General features: G+C 47.5%; 1 protein-coding gene across 3 annotated transcripts; it reads right to left on the bottom strand.

Annotated features, from left to right (window-relative positions):
• Positions 1-2,438: 2,438 nt before the first annotated feature.
• LOC310686871 (uncharacterized protein) lies at positions 2,439-17,895 on the bottom strand. Of its 3 annotated transcripts, XR_014516127.1 has the most exons (4): positions 17,707-17,895; positions 12,094-12,238; positions 9,385-11,581; positions 2,439-2,670 (listed from the first exon to the last, which is right to left on the bottom strand). XR_014516127.1 is itself a non-coding variant. In XM_083461324.1 (3 exons), the coding sequence occupies exon 3, from the start codon at positions 11,428-11,430 to the stop codon at positions 9,616-9,618; it is 1,815 nt and encodes a 604-aa protein (XP_083317450.1). In that variant the 5' UTR covers positions 11,431-11,581; positions 12,094-12,238; positions 17,707-17,895; the 3' UTR covers positions 9,151-9,615. The 3 variants fall into 3 exon arrangements, 2 of the variants coding, with proteins under 2 accessions (XP_083317450.1, XP_083317451.1); XM_083461324.1 differs by lacking the exon at positions 2,439-2,670 and having other exon boundaries at positions 9,151-11,581; XM_083461325.1 differs by lacking the exon at positions 2,439-2,670 and having other exon boundaries at positions 9,151-11,557.
• Between the last annotated feature and the right edge of the window lie 210 nt (positions 17,896-18,105).

Here is an 18,105-nt window from a genome sequence, read left to right as displayed (position 1 = left end):
GACAGGATTGTGACTCCTGCCCTCAGCAAACAAAATAGGACCCCTCCCCCCCCAGAGCAAAGCAACCCCGGGATCCTGAGGTCCCCCAATCCTTGAAATGAAAAGGGGGCGCTCGGGACACCTTCAGGGAGCAGGCGGGGAGGGGGCTGCCCAGGCTCCAGAAGCTCCTTCTCGCTGGTTCCCCCACATCGCCCTCCTGCTGCCTGCCTCCCCTCCGCTTCTACTGGTCCTTTGCAAGTGCGGGGAAGCCCTAGTCCCCCCGCCCCCCCTCAAATTCCTTCTAAGAGCCCCACATTGCACGGGGCAGGCTCACCTGCAGCGAAACAAAACGCAGCTGCCCTGGCAGACTGGAGCCAGGCTGGGGCGCACCGTGGGGACCCCAGAAATGTGTCCCTAGAAGAAATGCGCCTCCTTCCTTCTCTGGTGTTCAAGTGCTGCCGGTGGGCTTCCCAGAAGAGGCCTCCGCTTGGCCCCTGGGAGGACAGGGGCCCCTTGGGCCTGATCCTGCAGGGATCACCTGACGTTCTGATGCAAGTGAACCCTCTTTTCTCCTTCAAGGTGAACAGGGTTTCCCAAATTTGGGTCTCCAGCTGTTTTTGGACTACAGCTCCCATCACCCCTAGCAGGCAAGACCAGTGGTCAGGGATGATGGCTTTTGTCGTCAGGATCTCCAGGTGGCTCTGGCAAGTGAGCCCAGCTGCGTGTGACAAGAGTGGGGGAATTCCTTCCTGGATTCCAGAAGTGGCCATCACCTTTGAATATAGGGGTCAGTGACTCTATTCCTCCAACTGGAGTGAGTGTGGGGCTTCCTCGACCACTTCCATTCTGCTCCGCCATTCCCAAAGAGTGATTCCTCTGAAGTCAGTAAATTGTTCAGAGTTGCTCAAACAGAGAGAGATTGCAAGGAGCCCCTAAAAGAGCTCTCCAAACAGGGTGATTGGGCTGAAAATACAGTTCATTGTCAAAGAGGCATGTTGGGGTGTTGGATCTTATGGAAATGGTGGAAATGACTGGCAGAATCCGAGACCAGGGAGAAGAGTCGGTGCAAGAAGATTGGGAGAAATTTAAAGTTTATTTACAGAAAAATAGTAAAATTAAGGAAGTTTAGAAGGAGGCTGGAATGAAGCTATGTGACTATTGCATAATCAATATAAAGGATTTAAGTTAAATAGATTGTTGAAGGAAAGCAGGAAAGGTAAAATTATACTATGTTAAGACAAATTGATTGGATAAAAATTGGGAAAGATGGAAAGGATTTGCTGAAATAGCTAATTGAAGCAGAATACAAAAAAGGGAGGTGTGAGGAGGTCAAAGAAACAAGTAAATGAATGTTAAGTTATAGAAGGTTTATTGTATTTTTCTGTATTTTTCTTTTTTTTCTTTTTTGTTTGACTGTTTTCTGTTCTTTGTTGATGTCTTTGCTGTTGTTTTTTCTTTTGTTATATTCCTAAAACTTTAATAAATTTTTTTTTTTAAAAAATAAAGTGATGCATGTTGGGGGGCAGGGAAACACCCTCTTAATATCATGTGCAGGATCATGGGGTCTGAACCGGGTTTCTCTGTGCGTTCTAGGAGACCATGGGAGAGGGGAGCCTGTCACAGCAGGAGGGGGGTCTCCCTGGATGCTTCAGCAGCCGGCCTCCTCTGGGTCTCCTGGCCCCCTCCTCTCTGAGCCTGAACTGCTCTCTGCCCCAGCCTCTTCCTGCTCACCAAACCCTGTTTCCTCCTCAGCTTGCAACACCTCCCCTCCCGGTCTGCTCCCCTTTCTCCCTCTATCTGCTCATTGCCATCCCACAACAGCCCCCAGGCTCTGAGCCTTCTTCCTTTGTGGGTCTCCCAGCTGGTGCCTCCCCCTCCCCACACCCAGCCAGTCCATGACTGCAAAAACAGAAATAACAGTAAAATCAGTATGATGGTAATATGCACTCTGGTAGGGAAACTCCCTAGCAGCATGACTGAATAAAATCCTCTGGGACTATGAAAAAGAACTATCTTCTCCAAACCCCAGAACAAGCAGTAGCTCTGGGGTTGCCCCATGGGGTTCACGAGTGAAGATGGGACCCACCAGGAGACTTCCCTTCTTCCCCATCTTGCAATAAGGCTTGGGGGGGGGAATCCTTGTTAAATTACAGTATTGTAAGTTTTTTTCAGAACACGCAGGGGCAGGGATGAAGTTCTGTTGAAGAAGCAGTGTTTGGAGATAGTGCAGTGGTGGGGATGAGAGACTTTGGTGCAAAAACCGTCTTGCATGCTTGAATAGAGCAATTCCAGGGCATGAGCCACGTAGCAGCAGGGTAAGGGCCACATGTAGAGCAATTCCTACACTTAGGTCAAAAACACACACAGAGGCACCAGGACTTCTTCAGTAAAAGTTTACTGAGCTTTCAAAGCATACAGTTCTCACTGGGTCCCCATATAATCTCTATAATTTGGATTATACTCACATTGTTTGACATTGCCTTCAATATTTCATTGCTGTTCAGTTTTACATATAAACACAAGAACTTCAAATACACGTTGTGTGTTTAAGACTGATTTCTTGCTGAGTTCATTGCTGTGAAGAAAGAGTGGACACTGAAAGGAACACGTCCTGCACTCCATACATCTAAATGGGTTCTTCCATGTGAGAGTCCCTGGATGTTCGTTAAACACTCCATTGCAAATAAAGCACTTTTTGCAATCTTTTCATTTAAACTGCTTCTCCTCTTTGTTGATGGTTTTTAGGGTTTCAAATCCGAATGTTCTTCCAGTACCTGAGTCTGTTGATTTAGAACTTCCACTAGGACTGAAACTCTATCTATTTTACTGATATTTATAAAGTTTGTGTTTTGTGTGAGTTTGTTAACATAAATCAAGGGTTCCACTCTTGACTGCAGCTCCTTCCACAGTCCATACATTTAAACAGATTCTCCCCTGTGTGTATGCTGATGTTTTCTAAGGTTTCCATTATGATGAAAGCTCTTTCCGCACTCCATACATTTAAATGGTTTCTCCCCTGTGTGAGTCCGTTGATGTATATTGAGGTGTCCATTCTGACTGAAGCTCTTTCCGCACTCCAAACATTTAAATGGTTTCTCCCCTGTGTGAGTCCGTTGATGTATATTGAGGTGTCCATTCTGACTGAAGCTCTTTCCGCACTCTATACATTTATATGGTTTCTCCCCTGTGTGAGTCTGTCGATGATTTTTAAGGTTTCCACTGAAACTGAAGCTCATTCCACACTCCATACATTTATAGGGTTTCTCCCCTGTGTGAGTCTGTTGATGTTTTCTAAGGTATCCATTATCAGTAAAGCTCTTTCCACACTCCATACACTTATATGGTTTCTCTCCTGTGTGAATCCGCTGGTGTAATTTAAGGTCTCCATTCTGACTGAAGCACTTTCCACACTCCAGGCATTCAAATGGTTTCTCCCCTGTGTGAGTCCGTTGATGTATATTGAGGCCTCCACTCTGACTGAAGCTCTTTCCACACTCCATGCATTTATATGGTTTCTCCCCTGAATGTGTCCGTTGATGTTTTCTAAGGCTTCCATTATCAGTAAAGCTCTTTCCGCACTAAAGGGAAGTCTTCTTTCTGCACATAACTGTTAAGTCTCTTTCTGCACAAAACTGCTCCATTTTGGGGAAGCCTTGCTCCTCTTTTCTCATGCTTTCTGAGAAGTTCTGCTTGTAGGCTTTTCCCTGCTTTTGCACACATTGTACGAACCTGCTCTTCACGCCTAGCTGACCACATTCACAGAACTTGATTATTACATTGTCTCATGCTATGATCAATCATTAAGTAACAAACATCCCAAGCTCATGGAAAACAAACTGTACCTGCTCTCCATGCCTAGCTGACCGCATATACAGAACCCGATTGTTATATTGTTTGTGCCAATTAATCCCTAGTTACAATTCAATTAGGAGGCTTCACGCCTGTCTAGTTCTAGCTCAGATTCTCAGCCTCTCCCCATCAATGATAAATGATCACATGTAATCCCCACCTTTCAGATGTAATTCCCGCCTTAGTACTTATGTTAAGCAATCACAAGTTTCTGTGTGTATGTATCAACCAATCAACCACAGGCCCACCTGGGGCAATGCTTGCAATATTCAATAAAATAGGCTCTCAGGGCCCGCCCTGACAGACGCCTAGCTACACCTGCCTCTCTCGTCTCCCGTGATTTTTCATTTTCTACATCTGGTGACCCCAACGTGATTTTACCATTGACTTAATTAATCAAAAAACCAAAGACACTGTTTTACCCGGTGAAACTGTGCTTATGACCACACAATTACCTCCTAAAGTCACAGGCTTAATTTTACCCAAATTTTCTGCGGCCAAAGAAGGAATCCAGGTTATTCCTGGTGTTCTGGATCCTTTATCCCACTCTTGATATCGCCGCTCTGTGAAATTGACTAACGATTGTGATGCTTTTGTCTCCTTTTTCAGTAGGTCTGAATATATCTCTTTAGTTGTTTCTCTCCTAGGAGTCCCTGGATTGGCTGTACAGAATCGCATGAACATTAATTCTTTAGCTTGTTCTGCAAGAAGAAGCCCTGAATTTTACTTCACAAGCTTCTCACCTTTTGAATAAAGAACAGAGTGAATTTCACTATGGACTTTTACAAAATCGTTCTGCTATCACTATTTGCTGATGCTTCATCATTATGGATGTGAATCATTATGGATTGCAAAATCTTACACACCACATTACACAAGACGTTGGTTTTTCTGGCCTAATCTCTTTCAATATGCCCTTGTCATTATATGCATCTTAATTTTGTTATGTTGCTTCCTTCAATGCGTTCCTGGCCTCATAAGCCTTTTCTCTCGGCTTCTCTCTCCCCCTCAACCACCTAATAAAATTCTCGCCGCCTACTTTGCGAAATGGCAACACCAACAGTAAACCTAAGGTGAGATGTGGATGGGCTTATTTTGGGCATGCGTTGGCAAACCACGTATCCCAAAGTATTCTTGTCCCATCGATCCTGGACGGATTTATTTTGGGCATGCGTTGGCAAACCACGTATCCCGAAATATTTTTGTCCCATCGACCCTGGCGAACTTATTTTGGGCATTTGTTGGCACACCACTAATCCTGAAATATTTTTGCCTTATTTACCCAGAATGCCTCGCAAACAAGAAAAGAAAGGGGGAGATAAAGGGAAGTCTTCTTTCTGCACATAACTGTTAAGTCTCTTTCTGCACAAAACTGCTCCATTTTGGGGAAGCCTTGCTCCTCTTTTCTCATGCTTTCTGAGAAGTTCTGCTTGTAGGCTTTTCCCTGCTTTTGCACACATTGTACGAACCTGCTCTTCACGCCTAGCTGACCACATTCACAGAACTTGATTATTACATTGTCTCATGCTATGATCAATCATTAAGTAACAAACATCCCAAGCTCATGGAAAACAAACTGTACCTGCTCTCCATGCCTAGCTGACCGCATATACAGAACCCGATTGTTATATTGTTTGTGCCAATTAATCCCTAGTTACAATTCAATTAGGAGGCTTCACGCCTGTCTAGTTCTAGCTCAGATTCTCAGCCTCTCCCCATCAATGATAAATGATCACATGTAATCCCCACCTTTCAGATGTAATTCCCGCCTTAGTACTTATGTTAACCAATCACAAGTTTCTGTGTGTATGTATCAACCAATCAACCACAGGCCCACCTGGGGCAATGCTTGCAATATTCAATAAAATAGGCTCTCAGGGCCCGCCCTGACAGACGCCTAGCTACACCTGCCTCTCTCGTCTCCCGTGATTTTTCATTTTCTACACCGCACTCCATACATTTATATGGTTTCGCCCCTGAATGTGTCCGTTGATGTTTTCTAAGGCTTCCATTAACAGTAAAACTGTTTCCACACTCATTTATATGGTGTCTCCCCTGTGTGAATCTGCTGGTGTAATTTAAGGGCTCCATTCTGACTGAAGCACTTTCCGCACTCCATACATTTGAAATGTGGCCTACAGCTGGAGGGTGGCGAATGGCGGCCTCGAGGGATCCATCCCCCCCTGCCGTTACAAAAACAAGAAGGCCACCCTCTGTGGTCTAGCTGGGCGCCTGCCCAGAAAGAAAATTGCACCCTAGCTTGGCGGAGGGGCCATGCCCCTTCCAATCAGGCCAGATGTTACCTTAATCCGGCTGCCAGTACCCGCTCTTGATGACCCTGATCCTGGAAGGAAGAAAACCAAAAAAGGCTTGGACAAAGGGGTCGGCCTCTTTTCTTTGGCCTTTGATCCACCCCCCAGCCAGCCAGCCATTGTCCTCCCTGACCTGTTTCCAAGGCAAGTTAATCCCACCCTTTTGTCTTCATCTGGGTTGGTTCTTTGTGGAATGGCTACCTGTCTGGCACTCAGGTATCAGGATGCCAGGGATTAGCACTCAGGCAGAGGGGCTGCTAAGTAGCTGAGCTCACATGTCTATATGAATTTCTGAAGTTCTCCCTGTGAGCCAGTACATAGAGACATTTATCAGTGACTTCTTACATTTGGTATCGTGCAGCAAAGGCCCTTTGAATAGATAGGAAGAAACTGTGATCAAGTGCTTTGTGGGGACAAATCAGAAAAGTGATGGTGCTGATTTGGGTAGTGGGCTGCATGTGCATGATATCTGCTGAAGGTGCAACCCCCCCCCCAAATTATACATAAATTCCTGCAACAGTCTGGACAGGGCAGGGGCTTATGGGGTGGGAGTAGGATAGAGGTTGCAGGAAGCAGGGGGGTGGGGGGACACAACCCCCCACTTTCCAGGGATCCCTCTCTGGTCGCCTTGAAGGGGTGGCCGATTCCTGGGCGGGAGGGAGAAGCCAAGGTGGTCTCTCCAGAGAATCCCCGTGAGCGCCAAGATGGAGACGTGTCCCCAAAGACTGGTCTACCTAGCACTCCCCCCCTTCGCTGCCCCAGGGATGCTCCCCCTCCCCACTTCCTCGACTCCCTCCCTCTGTCCCAGAGTCTCCCCTGAACCCAAAGTCCCCCCTTGGTGTGGCTCACCCGTCGCCCTGCGCCCCCCCATCTCTCCATCCGGAGGGTCCCCCCAAAACGAGCAGGGGAGGACAGGGGGGTCTCTATCCAAGCGCCCCTCACGCCCGTTAACCCTTTCATGGCCCACCTCTTTCCGCGCGGAACCCACAGCGCCCCAGAGATGCCTGCGCGGGGAAATGGGGCGAGGGGTCTTCGTTGGGATCCCCTGGGTGGGCTTCCTAAGGGCCCAAGGAAAACCTTCTTCGCAGCACGCGTGCAGGGATCCAGATGCACGACAGGCGCTTTGGGGAGCTGGAGGGAGTCTCTGGATCCTTCGATCGCCTCCCCCCGTGTCCCCTTTACCTCTTTGTCCTCGCTCCTTTCCTTTCCTGCAACATCCACGTGGGTGGGTGGGTGGGTGACCTGCCGCCCCTCCTCCCCTTTCTGAAAGCGCGCGCCCGTAGAGCTACTGGCGCGGGAGAAGCAGGCAATTTGGGAGGGGTCTCTTTCCCCCCCTCTCCACTCCCGGAACAGAAGTCGGATGGCGAGGAGGAGGTGCAACGTAGGGGGGCGGGATTTGGGTTGAGGTGGCGGGGTAAGAGAGAAGGATGGGCCGGGAGGGGAGGGGAGGAATGGGGGTGGGGAGAGGAAGGTTTCCCCCCTTCTTCCTTCTGGGGATCAGGAGAGCGGGGGAGGGGCTGATCCCGGCAATCCACTCGCAAAGTGGGGTCTCGCACCCCAAAATGTTTACATTGCAAAATCCTTCCCTCCCCCACCCCACGCCACGAGATTAGATCCGTCCGTGTTTTAGGTACTGGTGTACATTGAGCAGCGGCTTGGACTCTGTGACTCCTGTGTTACGGGGGGAAATGGGGCTTTGGCTTTTTCACACACAACCCCGACACCCAGGTAAAATTCATGCAAGGAGTGAAGCAGCCCAGAACTAAAGCGCAATGGAATTTGTACATCCTCAGATAGGTTTTTTCACCTCCTGATGTAGCGATGTTGTAGTGATGATGCTCCACGAACTGCATGCTGGGATAAGATAGACACTTTGAAAAGTCCTTGTCAGCCCATCCTCGGGGTTCAATTCCTCTTTGGACCTGTTGCGCAATAAACTTTGATCTACAGCTATTTGCTCCGGTTGGTGGCCGGACTCCTTCCTTTATTCCGCATGGACCCGCGGGCTCTGCCTGATGAGCTGGGTGGCTGAGCAGCCTCGCACCTGGGTCCCCCCCCCCTTAACACCAAATTAGCCTTTTATTGAACAGACCTAGGAGTTTAGATAGACTTAGGGTGCATACGAGACCCGGGATCCGAGCCTTCTTCCCTTGGGGGTTCCCCAGCTGCTGCCTCCCCCCCCTTTTCACCCAGCCAGTCCATGACAGCAACAGCAGCAACAGTAAATTCAGTACGATAATAATATTCACACTGGTCCTCTGGCAGGAAGAATAATAACTTCTGGGACTATGGAAAAGTACTATCTTCCCCAAAACCCTGAAAAAGCAGTAGATCTGGGGTTGCCCCATGGGGTTCATGAGTGAAGATTGGACCCATCAGGAGACTTCCCTGGTACCTGCAGCCCCTCCTTCCCTCTCTTGCAATAAGGCTTGGGGGGAAATCTCCCATTAAATTACAGTATTTTAAGTTTTCTTCTGAATGTGTAGGAGACAGGGAGAGGTTCTAGTGAAGAAGCAGTGTTTGGAGATCACACGTGGTGGGGTTGAGAAAGTTTGGTACAAAAACCAGTCACACACATATGCACCAATTTTTCATGCTTGAGTACAGCAGTTTCAGCAGTAAACAAATACAGCACACAGGATATCTATGTCAGGCACACAAACCAGCAGAAGGGAGCAAGGGAGGAAAGAGGCTGGAAGGACACAGGGCAATGGAGGTGTGTCTTTCGCTTCCTGTCGCCTGGGAGGGAAGTCAGCAACTCAGCATATTCAGGGGCTTCATGAAGCAAAGCTTTCTGCCGGCTGCTTCCAGGCAAATGAGCATCCTGGAAACACACACTGTGATTCTTGGTGTGTTGCCATATCAATTGTTTTTGAAAGGTTATCACGATGTGGTCTAGAAACCAGTTTGGACAATATATCGCCCAGCCCTAATCCTCACTCACCACCAACAATCCATACAAACCCTCTCCCCTTCTTTATCAAAAGGTACTTTACATCTTAGATCATAATCACATTGTTTGACATTGCCTTCAATATTTTATTATGATAGAGTTTTACACATAAAAAACCAGAACTTCACATACACAACATGTGTTAAAGACTGATTTCCTCCTGAGTTCATTTCTGTGAAGAAAAGGGTGGACTCTGAGAGGAAGACGTCCAACATACATTCATACATCTAAATGGGTTCTTACATCTGAGAGTCTCTGGATTTTCCTTAAACACTATTGTAAATAAAGCACTTTTTGCAATCTTTTCATTTAAACTGCTTCTCCTCTTTGAGTCTGTTGATGGTTTGTAGGGTTTCAACTCCAAAGGTTCTTCCTGTCCGTGAATCTGTTGATTTAGAATTTCCACCAAGACAGAACCTCTATCTACTTTCCTGATATTTATAAGGTTTGTGTTTTGTGTGAGTTTGTTACCATAAATCAAGGTGTCCAATCTGCCTGAAGCTCTTTCTGCACTCCATGCATTTAAACAGTTTCTCCCCTGTGTGTCTGCTGATGTTTTCTAAGTTTTCCATTATCACTAAAGCTCTTTCCGCACTCCAGGCACTTAAATGGTTTCTCCCCTGTGTGAGTCTGTAGATGTATATTGAGGTGTGCACCTTGACTGAAGCACTTTCCGCACTCCATGCATTTAAATGGTTTCTCCCCCGTGTGAGTCCGTTGATGTTTTCTAAGGGTTCCATTCTGACTGAAGCACTTTCTGCACTCCATGCATTTAAATAGTTTCTCCCCTGTGTGAGTCCGTTGATGATTTCTAAGGGTTGCATTGAAACTAAAGCTCTTTCCGCACACCATGCATTTAAATGGTTTCTCCCCTGTGTGAATCCGTTGATGTTTTTTAAGGGTTCCATTTTCACTAAAGCTCTTTCCACAATCCATACATTTAAATGGTTTCTCTCCTGTGTGAATCCGCTGGTGTAATTTAAGGACTCCATTCTGACTGAAGCAGTTTCCACACTCCAGGCACTTAAATGGTTTCTCCCCTGTGTGAGTCTGTTGATGTATATTGAGGTGTGCACCTTGACTGAAGCACTTTCCGCACTCCATACATTTAAATGGTTTCTCTCCTGTGTGAAGCCGCTGGTGTAATTTAAGGACTCCATTCCGACTGAAGCTCTTTCCGCACCCCAGGCACTTAAATGGTTTCTCCCCTGTGTGAGTCTGTAGATGTATATTGAGGTGTGCACCTTGACTGAAGCACTTTCCGCACTCCATGCATTTAAATGGTTTCTCCGCTGTGTGAGTCCGTTGGTGTTTTTTAAGGGTTTCATTATCACCAAAGCTCATTCCGCACTCCATGCATTTAAAAGGTTTCTCCCCTGTGTGAGTCCGTTGATGCTTTTTAAGGGTTCCATTATCACCAAATCTCATTCCACACTCCATGCATTTAAATGGTTTCTCCCCTGTGTGAGTCCATTGATGTTTTTTAAGGCTTCCATTATCACTAAAGCTCTTTCCGCACTCCATACATTTGAATGGTTTCTCTCCTGTGTGAATCCGCTGGTGTAATTTAAGGGCTCCATTCTGACTGAAGCAGTTTCCGCACTCCAGGCACTTAAATGGCTTCTCCCCCGTGTGAATCCTTTGATGTGTTCTAAGGCTTCCACTCTGACTGAAGCACTTTCCGCACTCCATGCATTTAAATGGTTTTCCCCCTGTGTGAGTTCGTTGATGTATGTTGAAGTGTCCACTCTGACTGAAGCTCTTTCCACACTCCATACATTTATATGGTTTCTCCCTTGTGTGAATCCGTTTATGTGTTCTAAGGTTTCCACTGGTACTGAAGCTTTTTCCACACTCCATACATTTAAATGGTTTCTCCCCTGTGTGAGTCCGCTGATGTAAACTTAAGTCTCCATTCTGACTGAAGCTCTTTCCACAATCCAGACATTTAAAAGGTTTCTCCCCTGTATGAATCCTCTGATGACTTCTAAGTGTATCACTCCGACAGAAGCTCTTTCCACAATCCATGCATTTAAAAGGTTTCTCCCCCGTGTGAGTCCATTGATGTGCTCTAAGTTTATCACTCCGACTGAAGCTCTTTCCACAATCCAGACATTTAAAAGGTTTTTCCCCTGTGTGAAACTGTTGATGTAAACTTAAGTGTCCATGTTGACTGAAGTTCTTCCCACACTCCCTGCATTGGAATTCTTTCTTGCCCATGTGAGTCCGCTGATGTGTTCTAAGTTTTCCACTATCAGGGAAACTTTTCCCACACTCCATACCTTTAAATGGTTTCCCCCCTGTTGGACGTCGTTGATGTGAACTATGGGTGCTCATTCAATGAAGCATTTTCTGCATTTCACACTCTTTTTTTTCTATTCCTAATGATACGAAAGGTGCCCCATTCACTGGGGTTTGAAGTGTCTTCTCCATCTCCTTCTTCAGAGTGGGAGGAACGGAAATCCTGTTTGGGTTTAAAGGAAGAGAACTAAGGGAAAGAGAACATATCAAGCTCCATTAGCACCTTCTCCTATTTCAGCATCTCCTACATTCCCTCACCTCCTATCCATGTTCCCAATTTTTAGGAAATGAAGTTGCAATGTCATCAGATGATAGTAATTCATGAGCAACTTTCAAAATCCTCAATCAATGTTAATAAAGCAGCATGATTTTTTTAAAGAATGATGTGCTGTCTCATCTCTTGCCCGTCTTCTGACGCAGGACTATCCTAAAATGACACTGAAAAGCAGGATATTCAAGGCAAATAGATAAACTGTGCTTCGTGGAATGTGTAGTACCTTGAAAATGTAGTATTGATTCACTGATGGCCTGAAGCTGTGTTATTTCTGGGGAGATGAATTCCTGTTCTGTCTTAAAGATCCGAATCATACAATATCATGGGGTGTTAGGGGAGTGTTAGTACTTTTGGTGGAGGTAATGTAGTCCACCTGCTGGAGTAATTTATCCACCATTGGTCCCCACCCTGCACTCAGCTCTCACCTGTGTATTCCAGAAGCTGTCAGGATGGAATAGGGACCACAATCCCAGGAACGGCTTCAACTGGCCGGCAGAACCAGGTGAGGATAGATGATGGGTCTCAAATCCTTGGTGTATTAGGGAATTCTGCTGCAGGTGAAGAAAGGCCCTGGTGGATGGAAAGGATGAGCACAACAGTGAATCCCACAGTCAAGGAGGCAGATTATGTTCATTCTGCAGAGGAAAGTGAAGCGCAGATGGGGCTAGGCAACCTGGGAAGGGAGCCCATCAAGAAGGAAAACTCTGGTCGTAATACTTTGGTTCACTCCTTCGCTTCCTCGTGAGTTATCTTCAGGAAAAGAAAAGGCTATGGAGGAAAACCCAGACAAATCCAGAGTGGACTCTCTAAGATGGTTGGATGCTGCCCTGCACACCTCCTTCCAGCCACTCCTGCAGCCAAGCTGGTGCCTCACGTACTGCTCTGCTTTCCTTGGGACCATATAAGCCAGGCTGAGAAGGGGGTCTTGTTGTCTAGGCAGCCCAGGACCCCCAAACACACTGCCTAGGCAGTGCTGCTAACACAGCAGTTTCAGGGGGGCGATGAACTCAGATCTGTGTATCAGAATCTCTCCAATGTGGAATATGTAAAACGGAACTGCTGCTTATATCATACATCAATTAAAAAGTATTCAGAATATTTGTCTTTTGAAGAAAAGACCACCAAGTATCCGATGGCCCCTTCAAAGCTAATAAAAGTCTAGTGCCTGGAGCTTTGGGGTTGCAGGACCAGGAAAGCTTCTGCCACCATTATCCTTCCAATTGGGATTCAGGCCTCACCATGGAACTGAAATTGCCCTAGCTGTGCTGTTTCCTGGTTCTGCTGGATCTCTCAGCGGCTTTGGAGACCTTTGACCATGGTATCCTTCTGGACTCTCTAAGGGAGCTGGGGGCCCTGCTATGCAGTGGTTCCCCTCCTACCTCCTAGGCCATGTCCAGAAATTGATGTTGGGGGATGAGTGTTCTGACCCCTGGGTGCTCCCTTGTGGGAGCAACAGGGTTGCCGTAAACGATAATCCCACCCACAAACTCTCATTCACACGAAGTCTGTAAATTTTTTGGAGTGTGTGTGTGTCACACACCTCGCCTGTGCTAATACTGGCAGTCTTTGGCCTGTATAGGCACACCCTGTATGTAGAGCCTCCAGCCACAGGCACTGTCTATCATGAAAATGGGTCATTTGACTGGGAAGATTCATGCAATGGCTATCATTGGATGCTGATGGGTTGTATCTCAGCTTGTCAGTCACTCTGACACTGCCTACAAAGAATAAGAGGAACAGAAATGCTTTTGACTTCCATATCAAGCCTGAGAGCCATTCCATTGACTCTGCACCCCTGTTTCTGATGACAGGTGTACATTATCCTCATCCTCAATGAACCAGGCAGTGGAAAAGACACTTTAAGATGAAAGCCTGAGAGAGAGGAAAAGGTTTCTGGGATCTTCTGGGTTAGCGCGATCGGTTAATGGCGGATTCCCTCTGAGCTCCGGAGGGAATCGGCTCTACTAAAGACGGGTCCTGCCACGGCGATGACGCGGGGACCCTCAGAAACCATAGGCGCTGAAGCCTGTGGACTTGGTGACTTGGTGGGCACCATTTGCGCCCCCCCGACCCACAAAGAAGCCTTTTTAAAGGCTTCGGAGAGGGTGCGGGGAGTGGCGTGGTGCTGTGAGTAGACCGCTACTTCAGTGGAGTGAAGCCGCGAGCCATGGCCGGAGATCGCTGACTTTTTTCCTTGAACATTTGGGCTGAAAAAAACAACAACCGTGAGTAGTACGGAATTTGGACTTAAAATTTTTCTTTTCATTGAATTCGGAACGATCGGGGGAGTGCTAAAAGGAAGTCCGCACCCCTTTTCTGCAGACATTTAAAGCAAGAATCAGATAACTAAGGTGGAGAGACCATTTCTCTCTTTGTGAGACAAAAGTTATTAATTTCACGATTGGCATTAGAAGTTTTGTGCTGGAGGATAAGAACTGAATTCTAGAAGTGGATGTGAAACCCCCCCCCTGGATCCGGGAGCGATCCGCGAGTGAGCCTGTTGAGGAGACACAAGGAGTTTGACAGCTGTCAAAGGAGCTGTCAAACGAGCTGTCAAATCTAGAAAAATTGTTATTTAATATCTTTGTGGACTAGACATGTTACATTTGATTTTAAGTTGTTGGAAACAATGAAGAAATAAGTAATAAGGTAATTAACTGTTGGAGAAGGGTTACTAAATAATCAGAACCTCTCTAGGGGGGACTTACAATGGCTGCAGATGGAAAATTACAGGCTGAGTTGGAAAAAATGTTTCTTCTCGTGGGAAAGCTACAAGACCAGAGCACAGCTATGGCTACAAATCTTGCAACCTTGAATTCTAAAGTAAATAATCCTGTTGACTGTGTTAAGGGCTTGACAAAAAATAACTCTGCAGCTGAATCAGAAGTGATATTTTCAGAACTAGAGGAGAGAGAAGGAGGAGCGGAAATATTGCTGGTGGAAAGGGCCAACCAGAAGCCTACAATTGTGGAATATAAAGAAAACAAGAAAATTGTGGATGAATCATGGATTACAAATTTGTTCAAGATGAAAGAGGAAGCCTTTGGGACATTTGGAACATTTGGATTTAAAAGAAGCAAGAAATATGATTGGGGCTCCGTTTTGGAATATGGAGGACTGGCTGGAAGAAACATGGATTTTACTGGGATAGAGCTCCTTCGAGACCCGATGACCAACATAAAGGACTACCAACAAAACCGGCGGAGAGGGACTGACAGAGATTTGAAGGCCTCGGATGTGAGAAATCCAGGCTAAGAACTGATATCGTGGAATCTTCTTTTTGGGGGGATCGAAACCGGGAAAGAGGGGGGTGAGAGCGTTTGAATCCAAAAGGACTATAATTTTATGATTTTTATGTTTAGGTAGTATGTTTAGTAACTAATATATAAATTGGGAAATCTGTGGAAGGGAACCTGGGTCGACCTTAGAAAAGGATGTAATGATTATAATTGAGGTATAAGTTAAATTTGGTTAACTAAGAAGAACTAAGTTAAAAGAAAAAATGATCATAATAATACTGTAAAAATGAGAGTAAGAACTTGCTGAGTTAATTATTGGAATTAGGATGTATGAAGGGGAGGTGCGGGAAAGTCAGAGAATGTGGTTATGAAAGTAAGGATTGGAAATTATACATGTTTGTCTCTGTCTTTGTGTGTTTGTGATGTCAATATAAAATGTAAAACCCAATAAAAATTTTATTAAAAAAAAAGAAGAAGAAAAGGTTTCTGGCTGATTCCTGGGTAGGACTGCGGAAACAAAGAGCCGCTTCCTAGAAGGCCTCTCTCCTCCTCTCTTCCTCTTGGAATTTCCTTACCTCTCCAGGGAGACCAATGGTTGGACTTGGCAAAACCGCTGTATCTACCATTAATTTGATTTTGATTTTGAATTGATATTAGAATGAATTGATTTTAGAATGCATTTTAATTAACTGATTGTGATTATATGTAAACTGTGTTACTTTTATTGTTGTTAGCTACTCTGAGCCCAGCTTCCGCTGGGGAGGGCGGGATATAAATTATTATTATTATTATTATGGACAGGTCAGGGGCTTATGGGGTGGGAATTGGGTGGAGCTTGCAGGAAGGAAGGTGTGTCTTGTTAACGGAGAAATCTGAGGGCCCCCCTGGACAAAAAACAAGGACACCAGCCAGGAATACCAGAGCAAAACAGCAGCCAGTAGGCTTGGTCTTTATTGAAGACTGTCGTGACAGGACTCCCACCTGCCACCAGTTGAAACAAGATGGAAGCCCTGAACAAGAGAGAACCCAATCTTTTATTAGCTGCTAATGCCAATGTTACACCCCCCCCCAAACTACATCATGCTTACATCATGAAAGGGGAGGTCTGGTGGCAGTAATCTGAGCATCCTGGACCCTGCCCCATAGTTCTCCTTGCCCTCCACCAAACACCCATCAAGTGTAACAAAAGAGATATTTACATTTCCCTGCTAGGAGCAGAAGTGCGAGAATGGAGGGGGGATGGGGGGAGTGCAAAAAAACATTACCACCATGCGGCCTGACTTATACCCCCCCAACAAGAAAGGAAATGGCAGAAATGTGGCCTGTTGTTTAAAGCGGCGTCAGCAGAATTAAAAGCTGCCGTGTGGCCTACGTCTGGGGTCGCACACCACCATTCATGGCCAGTGGAGCCCATGGCCATCCTCCCCCACGCCTGCAAAAAGGAAACAGCTGAAATGTGGCCTACAGCTGGAGGGTGGCGAATGGCGGCCTCGAGGGATCCCCCCCCCCTGCCGCTACAAAAACAAGAAGGCCACCCTCTGCGGTCTAGCTGGGCGCCTGCCCAGAAAGAAAATTGCACCCTAGCTTGGCGGAGGGGCCATGCCCCTTCCAATCAGGCCAGATGTTACCTTAATCCGGCCGCCAGGACACGCTCTTGATGACCCTGATCCTGGAAGGAAGAAAACCAAAAGAGGCTTGGACAAAGGGGTCGGCCTCTTTTCTTTGGCCTTTGCCCCACCCCCAGCCAGCCACCCATTGTCCTCCCTGACCTGTTTCCCAGCCAAGTTAATCCCACCCTTTTGTCTTCATCTGGGTTGGTTCTTTCTAGAATGGCTACCTGTCTGGCACTCAGGTATCAGGATGCCAGGGATTATCACTCAGGCAGAGAGGCGGCTGAGTAGCTGAGCTCACATGTCTATATGAATTTCTGAAGTTCTCCCTGTGAGCCAGTACATAGAGACATTTATCAGTGAATTCCTACATTTGGTATCGTGCAGCAAAGGCCCTTTGAATAGATAGGAAGAAACTGTGATGATTGTGGGGACAAATCACAAAAGTCACTAAAGTGATGGTGCTGATATACAGACTACCAGCCTATACATACATTCCTGCAACAGTCTGGGCAGGGCAGGGGCCTATGGGGTGGGAAGAGGATAGAGGTTGCAGGAAGGAAGGGGTGGGGGGACACGACCCCCCACTTTCCAGGCATCCCTCTCTGGTCGCCTTGAAGGGGTGGCCGATTCTTGGGTGGGAGGGAGAAGGGAGAAGCCAAGGCTTCTCCAGAGAATCCCTTCAGGCCCCACCACGGAGACGTCTCCCCAAAGACTGGTCTTCCTAGCTCTCTCTCTCTTCCCCCCATTGCTGCCCTTCCCTGCCCCAGGGATGCTCCCCCTCCCCACTTCCTCGACCCCCTCCCTCTGTCACAGAGTCTGCCCTGAACCCAAAGTCCCCCCTTGGTGTGGCTCACCCGTCGCCCTGCGCCCCCCATCTCTCCATCCGGAGGCCCCCCCCAAAACGAGCAGGGGAGGGACAGGGGGTCTCTATCCAAGCGTCCCTCACCCCCGTTAACCCTTTCATGGCCCACCTCTTTCCGCGCGGAACCCACAGCGCCCCAGGGATGCCTGCGCGGGGAAATGGGGCGAGGGGGCTTCGTTGGGATCCCCTGGGTGCGCTTCCTAAGGGCCCAAGGAAAACCTCCTTCGCAGCACGCGTGCAGCGATCCAGATGCACGAAAGGCGCTTTGGGGAGCTGGAGGGGGTCTCTGGATCCTTCTCTCGCCTCCCCCCGCGTCCCCTTTACCTCTTTGTCCTCGCTCGCGATTCTCCTTTCCTTTCCTGCAACATCCACGTGGGTGGGGGGGATTTACCTGCCGCCCCTCCTCCCCTCTCCGAAAGCGAGCGCCCCTAGAGCTACGGGGCAGAGCAGCAATCCGGCGCAGAAGCTCCACTTCCGGGAGAAGCAGGCAGTTTGGGAGGGAGCTCACCCCCCCCCCTTATTCTCGGAACAGAATCCGAATTTTGAGGAGGAGGAACAGGAGGAGGAGGAGAAATGGGTGTAACGAATGGGGGCGGGATCTGGGGTTATGGGGGGTAGGGTGAGAGAAGGATGTGCCGGGAGGGGAGGGGAGGAATTGAGGGGGGGGAGAGGAAGGTTTCCCCCCTCCCCTCTTCCGTCTGTGGATCAGGAGAGGGGGGAGGG

The sequence above is a fragment of the Podarcis liolepis genome (genome assembly GCF_965112155.1).
Source record: "Podarcis liolepis genome assembly, chromosome: 10".
NCBI lineage: Eukaryota > Metazoa > Chordata > Lepidosauria > Squamata > Lacertidae > Podarcis > Podarcis liolepis.
This window is presented reverse-complemented; position numbering and strand designations above follow the sequence as displayed.

Excerpts from the sequence above, each read along its gene's own strand:
- LOC310686871 (XM_083461324.1), bottom strand. The coding sequence starts at position 11,430 with ATGAGCACCCATAGTTCACATCAACGACGTCCAACAGGGGGGAAACCA.